Source organism: Poeciliopsis prolifica, unplaced genomic scaffold (genome assembly GCF_027474105.1).
Source record: "Poeciliopsis prolifica strain line A6 unplaced genomic scaffold, Auburn_PproV2 SCAFFOLD014, whole genome shotgun sequence".
Lineage (NCBI taxonomy): Eukaryota > Metazoa > Chordata > Actinopteri > Cyprinodontiformes > Poeciliidae > Poeciliopsis > Poeciliopsis prolifica.
The window spans coordinates 11,274,090-11,282,500 of NW_026562389.1; the positions used below are offsets into that span (position 1 = coordinate 11,274,090).

Consider the following 8,411-nt stretch of genomic DNA (forward strand, 5'->3'; position numbering starts at 1 on the left):
AGATTACCATCATGTGATGCGGTTAAATCATCCGGACAGGTTCTCTGCTCCTGCTGGCCTCTGGATAATCGCTCTGATTGTTTCTGATCCGTTTCAGACGATCCTCCACTGACTGACAAACTGCTGCATGAAAGCATCAAGTCTGTCCAAACAGGCTCCAAAAGCAAAACAGAGTTTTTCCAACACAAGAGTGAAAAACCAGTGAAAATGTGAAGAATTTAGTGCAGCTGTTTCTGTAACAAATGGAGAATTGAAGTGAAAACATGAGAAAGATTTAAATGTAACCAGCTCAGCCTGTCAGCGACAGAAAACCTTAGTGGGGTTTGAGTTTTCTTTTCAAATCAAATTAAACGCCTTCATCCAAACAAATCAAAGACAGCGGAGCAGCAGATCTGGTCCTGATCCGGTCCTTCCTCTGTTTGGTCCGTTTCTGCTGCGATGACGCAGAGCGACGGCGGCTGACATCACGCAGCGAAACCTGAGCAAAACCTGAGCAAAACCTGAGCAAAACCTCAGGCGTCTCATGAACGCTGAGGGAAAGCAGAGGGGAAGTCAGAGAGCGTCGCACCGGCAGCCGCACCGCAGAGGGAAGCTCCGGACGCCCATCTGGAGGCTGCATGGCACAAAAACAACAAACGCAGGAGGAAAACCGTGCAGCTCCTTCCAGAGGGTCAGAGGGTCAGAGGGTCAGTGGGTCAGAGGGTCAGAGGGTCAGAAGGTCAGAAGGTCAGAAGGTCAGTGGGTCAGAGGGTCAGAGGGTCAGAAGGTCAGAAGGTCAGATCACCAATGGCGTCCAGAGCCACGACAGACAGGAAACAGAACGAAGCTCTGAAAAACAGCTGACATTTTCAGATTCATCTCAAAAATGTTCTAAAGTTTGAAAAGCTACAAAAATGCTAAAAAAAGGAAAAAAATTCAGATTAATCTCAGAAATGTTACAGAAAAAATGTAAAACTTCTGACTTTCACAAGTCCAACATTTTTGATTTTTGGAAATTTGTGAGTTTCAAAGATTCAATTGTTTTTTATTTTGGAAACTCAGAAACAGTTTTTCTTTTGAAACTTTTCAAACTGAGTTTCAAAAGTAATTTTTTTTCTAAATGTTGAAAATGTTTGAATTTCAAAAGTTGAGAATTTGCAACTTTGGAAACTCAAAAACCTCCAAGATTAAAAAAATAAATAAATTTGACTTCAAACTCAGAAATTTCAATGTTTTTTTCTAGAAAATTTTCTGATAATATTTCCCTTTTTCCGTCATTCGGTCCAGATTCACAACAATAACACATTTTTTATCAAACGTTTCCTCTCTTTGTCTAACCAGGAGCAAATTATATTTAGACTTTTTTTGTAGTTATTCTGGTAATTATGATCTTAAAACTACAGAAGTGGAGAAATTTTCACAGCTTTGCTGTTTCTGTAGTGAATAATCTGGATTAATTGTTCTTTCCTGTGATGTTTCATCTGTTCCCAGATAAATATAAATAATGTGCAAAGTGAGTTTAAAAGCTGGAATCTCCAGGATTTCAGGAGCAGCTGAAGTTTTGAATGTCGGCATCAGAAACAGGAAGGAGGGAAAATAACCTCTAACTTCTCATCTCCATGAATATTACAAACTCTTGTCTGCACAATACAGGAGAATCTCAGCCTGTTAAATAATTCACTCTATAAAATCCTGCCTTGCTTTTCCTCTTGAAGTCGTGTTTTCTTGGAGTGAGCAGAGAGACGAAGCTGCAGAGCTTCACTGGTTCCGTCCAGAGGTTCTGGAAATCCACATGTCATCTGGGTCAACACTTTAACTTAACGTCGGACTAAAAATGATTATTAGAATAACAATGATTCACTTTATTTAGACTGTGATGCATCTCGTCTCTTTGTGTCAGAAACCCTAAAATCAAAGTTTCACTCTGGAAACGTAAAAACATGAATTTAAGTTCCTTTCAACCTTTTAGCAGCACATTGAGGGAAAATGAGTTTTATGTGTTTAGTTTATGTTGACTTGTCTTCTTCATGCTGCTGGTTTAGACTCATTTGCATCATTTGATATGATTCCAACTGTTGTTTTCTCAGTTTTTTTGCAGCTGTTCTGCAATTTGACATTTCAGGAATAAATCCTCTTCATAAAAACACACCAATTTTAAACACTCTCTTGTTATTCAAAAAAGACAAAGAAACACTTTGAAGCTTGTTTTTGTTTCCTGACTGGTATGATCAACAACCGGATGATTCCACTGGAGAAACCACAAAAAGACGACAGGAAGCAGCTGGACGATGATGAGCAGATTATTTCTCCTGTGTTTCTGCTCAACTGAATCACTTCAGATTAGTTTTCTCCACTTTAGAGGATCGTTTTAGTGAAAATGCAGTTTGTGATTCTTTCCTGAAGGAGGAAAGTCAGGATGGTAGAAAAACTTCTCAACAGTTTTCTGCTTCAGATTTGACCTTCAGGACATTTTCAGTGACCCTGTGCAGGGGTCATGGGGTCAACATGTCACAGGACTGATTCAGCCTCCATCCATCAGAGTCCTGAACCCAAACTAGGGCAACATTACTCTAATGTAGAAAAAACTCCAATTTGTTTCCATAAAATGATAAGGAATTAATTTTCACTCTGATTATTTTACATCAGTTTTTATTGATTTATTTGCAGATCAGCTTCAGAGTCACGTTCTTCATTAATCCACCAAACCTCTCAGTTCCACTACAACCAGGGTCACTTCTGGACACAAGGGGAGAAAAATCAAAGTTTTCAGTTCCGGACGGGTCGGTTCGGTTCGGTTCGGGTCGGTTCGGTTCGCTGTGGCAGGTTTTCTCTTTAGATTTCTGGGCGGTAAAGGACGTTTGGATGTGATGCTGCGGATCGTTTCCTCTGCTGGTCGTTGTGACGCACAGCCTCATCCACGCAGCATCAGGACAGGATGAGACCGGATCCACTGCGCACTCAGTGATCAGTGGACCGGACCTGCGGTCGGTGATCAGTGGACCGGACCTGCGGTCGGTGATCAGTGGACCGGACCTGTTTCCATCTGGACGTTCAACTGACGGGACTTTTCGTTGCTGCTTTAAATCGGCTCAGGAGCCGGCTCATCTCTGGAGAACGGTTCTTTTCTGCCTCCGGTTCGCTCAGCCTGTGGATCCGCCGGTGGCTCCAGGTCGGAGCGTTGCGCTCGGTTCCACCTCTTCCCGCCTCCCGCTGCGCCCTGAAGCGGGGAGACATGAGAAACACTGAAGTGACGGGTAAGAAGCGCAGAGTTTCTGGGATGAATGTGGGGCTGCATGCGGCGAGGCGTGGAGTCACTGCAGGAGGCGCTGCGCGGTGGTTCCACGCGTAAAGGGCGCAGAAAATGGAAGAGAAATGGAAGAGAAATGGAAGAGAAATGGAAGAGAAATGGGGAGGATGAATCTTTTTGGGTCGTAATTATTCGAGGTCAATTACTTGTTCGCTTATATAATATCAGCCTTTGATCTGAAGTTTCTGGAGTCTCAGCCTTGGTTGATAAATTCTGATTAAAAAATAAATCCTTGTGAACATTTAATGGATAATAATATTTCATCTTTCATTCTCTGCGTGAATCTGATCTGAGATTCTGGTTCATTTCAGAAAATCAAGCTGGTTCCTGAAGCTTCATCAGTTCCTTTAGTTTCAGAACCTGAAGCTGCTTCACAGGGAGAACATGAACGTTTATTTTAGTTTTTATAAACAATAATCTAAATATTCAGAGCTGAACAAAAACTATCAAATGGCAGCATTCCAACAGAATAACTGTTTCTATAACCAACACATTTCCACTGAGGCGTGTTATCAACCCACATGGACTAAAATGCTTCTGTCCAGCTTATTAAAATTTATTTTAAACTCCTCCCAGATTTACATCTCATGCCTCATCTGACCCAGAGGCTCAGATCAAATACGACATCCGGACCGAAAACACAAACTTTAACCCAGAAAAGCTGAACAGTCATTTGTTTCCTGCATTTCTGGCTTAATTTTAGAAACACTGAAGGAAGGTTGAATAAATGTTCGTTCAGCAGAGGATCCTGAGTCAGAGGCCTGCAGGGCAGGAAACGTCTGCTGAGGCCTTTTCTGGGTTTAATTCACTAATTCCCACTTAATTCAGCTTTGGAAGATGACAGGGAAGAAATGTAACTTAAACCTTTTGGACTGTGTGGTTTGCTTCTTTTATTTTGAAATTTGTTCCCTTGTTTTTTATATAAACCAGTTAGTTTTTTAATTTCTGGTTTTTTAAAATGTTTTACTCCTTCAGTTCAGGAAAAGTGATAAATGGAAACTTTGTTAACCCTTTATGGACCAGTGAAGCTCATCAGTTCTTAACAGAAGCATAAATGCTACAAACGTTGTTCTATATATATATATATATATATATATATAATATATATATATATATATATATATATATATATATATATATATATATATGTATTTAATAGTCATGTTATCACTGAAAGAGCGTCCTCTAGAGGTTGAAGTGTGAATTTACACGCGGCTCATCGAAGCAGACGTGTGTGACAGGCTGACCGCAGTGAGTTTGGCTGAAAACCTCAGGAAATAAAAATCCTTCACAGTTTTCTCTCTGATCCCTGAATGTCTGAAACATCATGAAAACGTCAGCGGAGCCTGCGATGTAATCTGAGTGTCATCAGCATAATGACTGACAGCAGCGATGGTGATTTTAGATGCTACATGTATAAAGGGCCTTGAACTTTGAGCAACTCCACATCTAATTTGATTTTGTTTATATTTTGATGTTTTCTTACCAATAAATGCACAAATGATTGGAAAATATTCATTTTTTCAATCAGAACTGTTCAGAATAAACAGAAAGTCAATTTTACTTTCCTCTAAACTTTCCTTGTTTCTCCTTCTTGTCTCGACTTCAACACATTTCCCTTCCCTCTCATAATCCTCCATCTCGTCTTTCCGCCATGCTCCCATTTGTCCTCCCCTCCATCGGCTCGTCTTTCCTGTCCTGTTTGACCTTGTTTTCCGTCCCGTCGTCTCTTGGTTTCGCCGCCTGCAGCTGGTTGATGGGGAGGATTTCGGATGTCAGCCGGGACAGTGGTCATCGCAGGAGGAATTCTGGCTACAGTCATCTTACTGACCATCGTCGCTGTGTTGTGTTTATGTAGGCTGCAGGTCTGTCACTTTAAAGACTTTCCTTTTACAACACAGATTGTGTTTGATCTGAAATGAAAACGTGGATGTACATTTAGTCAGTGTGAACTTTCACTTTTACTAGAGTACTTTTTATCTACTTGTAATTTTACTTTAGTGTTTGAGTATTTTCTCCAGCACCAGGAAAACAGCTTGCTGACAAACATGTTGTGTTTAATGGTTTTTATGTAGACTACTGCCCCCTGCAGGTGGGAGTCAGCATCACTTAAGCCCAGCTAGTTTAACAGTTTGGAGAAAATGTAATAAACTCTGTTATGCATTAGAGTGAAACATGCAGGGCGTGTTGGTGAGATGGTGAAATCAGGAGAAACTGATTGATCTGATAAAACCTGCAGCAGGACGGAGTTCCACCCGATTCTGTGACAGTATGTGTGACAGTAGGAGGCGCTGTTGCAACTTAACACTATGCTACAAAACCTAAACATGCAAAAAGCCTAAAAAAAGCTAACGTTTGGAGATATAGACAGTCACAGAAGTTGACAGTTCGTATCAAATGTTGTCACTGCAACTTACAGAAAAACTTTATGACTCAATGTTTTTGTTGCAACAGCGCCTCCTACCGTCACATCATCATGTTGTCAGGGACGGATTTGGCCCCGGGGCCTTTAGTTTGACACCTCAGAGGAACAGAATGTGTTTCATTACTAATTGAACGTGAGAAAGTAAAGCCTTTCTGTGTTGCTGTGCAGTATTACTGCTGCAGGCCGGAGGAGTCTGAGAAGGGGGAGGACGAGGAGCCGGAGCTGTCCACCATGTCTCCCTCTCGGCCCCTCGCTCTGTGCGCTCCGCCCACGCCTCCCACGCCGGAGCACTACAGCGACGAGCCCGAGCCGTACCCGCCCACCTTCCTCACCGAGGCCAACGGGCCCTGCAGCTACTCCCCGCCCCCGCCGCCGCCGCCGCCGCGCCGGGGCCAGCGGGTCCACGCCTTCTGCCCGTCCTGCGCCCGCTGCTCGCTGCCCTTCTACCTGCAGCATCCGGAGCGGCTGTGCAACGGCGGCCGCAGGATCAGCTACCGGACTGTGCAGCAGCAGGACCTGGAGCTGCCCGCCGACCTGGACAGTTTCTACCAGAAACTGATCCGCTCCTACTGCATGAAGGAGGTGATGACGCACAGCGTGAGCACCGACGTGTAGCTGCGACGTGTAGCTGCGACGTGTAGCTGTGACAAGATCCGGAGAAAAGGAGCCAAATTCTTCCAAAACACCCAGAAGTCCTGAGATTAATCTGGCAGTTTGAGAAAAAACAAACAACGCAAACCCTGAGTTTGAAAAGTCAAGAATTTGCAGAAAAAAAATGAAACATTTTCATAGTAAGATCAGAAATTTCTAAGAAAAATCCAGGATATATTCGTTTGAAAATTTGCTGTAAAAAACTGACATTTTTAGATTAATCTCAGCAATTTATAGAAAGTACAAAAATTTCTGAATTTGAAAAGTTGTGAATTTCCTGGGGGAAAAAATCAGCAATGTTTGAGAAAACATTATTTGTGAGTTTCTGCTGTTCATCTGCAGCAGCTCTGATGCTGAACTGTCTGCAGCTGAAAACTCTGTTAGCATCAAAATGATCATTTATAACCAATACATCTGAATCTGAGAGACTCACCGATGTTTCTTTATGAATTTAGATAAAAACATGAGGAGATTTAAAGCTTCAGAAGAATATGGGCTCTTTATATATTTGTTAAATCTGTCACCATATGAGATAGGAAATCTGTGAAATCGATCTCCTCCAACTTCTGTCTGCAGAAATGCAACAAAAACCACCAATCAGAGCCAGGAGAAGGCTCTTAGTGCTGACAATCCACCACATGTATGTGCTGCTCAACAGCAGAGAAGCTGTGGCTATGCTAACTAGCCTTAGCATTCAGGACAGGCTGTAGAGAAGGAGCTGAAACAGCAGAGAAAGCAGAGGGTGAGAGTGCTGCATACAGGAAGGTGATTGACAGCACCAAGAACAGTGTGTTTATGCAGATGGCAGTAGGACCACAGGGAGAAAGCAAAGGATTATCTGTCTTATGCTATCACAGCATAATGATAGTTTTAGCACATATGTAAAAATAAAACAACAAAAATAAGTTTCATATTTTAAGAGATTTTATTCGGTTGAAGGAAACAAAATAATTCTGACAATGTTTCACATAAATTGGTAAATAGATTAAATTTTCAGATGAAACTTATTAGAATGCAAGTTTAGCTTCTTTGTGTTATTCCTGTAAGTGATGGAGATCCACTGTTTAAATATTAATATTAGCACAAATTTCACTTCGTGTTTGTTTTCACTTAAAGTCCTAAAAACTCAACATGTTGATTCCTGTGGTCCTCAGCATCCTGCCTCTAAATGCTGAACCGGCTGCAGGTCCAGAACACAAAACATTCATATGATACATATTAAATCAAACTGTTTTTCAGGATATGACATGAATAATAGCAGAACATAAACTTTAATCACAAAAACAAATAAAGTGAAACTTTTTGTAGAAATTGTCTGTGAAGATTCTGTTTATGAGAATAAAGTCCAAGAAATACCAGAATGAAGTATTGCAATTTAATTCTCGTAATTTTATCACTTTTTTCACATCATTTGATTTTTTTCGTAATATGGCCTCGAAACGCCGTCGTAAGTTTTGAAGTCAAGCTGGGAATTTTTGATCTTTTTCAAACTTTAACATTTTAAAGAAGTTCATTTCAGTAAAGCAGTTTGAGTCAGAGAGAGAACAGAGACAAAAGCTACAGATTTAAAAAGATAGATAAAAATGACCCACAGTCTCACATCTGGATGTTTATAAATTCAGAAAAAAAATAGAAAATATTCTCATTTGAACTGTTATTTAATGGAAATTAAAGTACCTTCATGTTTTCAGCTAATATTAACAGTACACAATGTTCATACTTCAGTTTTGTACAAAGAGGTATCAGTTATATAAAACACACAGTAGGCAACAGTTTTCAATACACATCTGAGTACATTTCAGCCATACTTCAAGTGTCAGGAATCTGTCTGTCTGCGCTCCAGAGAACCAGACCAGAACTGGCATCAGTTGACCCGACAGAACCGCCAGCTGGCGTCGGGACCGTCACGATAAATGAAAATGTGCTACGACTAATAAATACGCTCCCGCACGGTGCAGGCGGGTCCAACGGGAAAGTTTCTGACAAGGTGCTGCAGCGAGCCGGACGCCAAACCCACGTTAAATATATCAACACTTTCTGTTATAAAGT

The 8,411-nt window shown here is 41.3% G+C and overlaps 2 protein-coding genes across 2 annotated transcripts in view; one reads left to right on the top strand and one right to left on the bottom strand.

The window, feature by feature from the left end:
• The first annotated feature begins 2,741 nt into the window (after window positions 1–2,741).
• On the top strand, window positions 2,742–7,301 carry LOC129366113 (protein FAM163B). The gene is made up of 3 exons (XM_055039739.1): window positions 2,742–3,233; window positions 5,036–5,151; window positions 5,880–7,301. The coding sequence occupies exons 2-3, from the start codon at window positions 5,059–5,061 to the stop codon at window positions 6,324–6,326; spliced, it is 540 nt and encodes a 179-aa protein (XP_054895714.1). The 5' UTR covers window positions 2,742–3,233; window positions 5,036–5,058; the 3' UTR covers window positions 6,327–7,301.
• adamtsl2 (ADAMTS-like 2) overlaps window positions 7,269–8,411 on the bottom strand; it is a 26,217-nt gene continuing 25,074 nt past the window's right edge. Inside the window, exon 19 of the mRNA XM_055039737.1 lies at window positions 7,269–8,411. This exon is cut by the window's right edge and continues 1,363 nt beyond it. The gene's annotated coding sequence lies outside the window, so the exon portion shown is untranslated.

Coding starts and splice junctions, on each gene's coding strand:
- LOC129366113 (XM_055039739.1), top strand. CDS start 5,059: ATGTCAGCCGGGACAGTGGTCATCGCAGGAGGAATTCTGGCTACAGTC. Junction 5,152..5,879: donor TGTGTTTATGTAGGCTGCAG/GTCTGTCACTTT, acceptor GTTGCTGTGCAG/TATTACTGCTGCAGGCCGGA.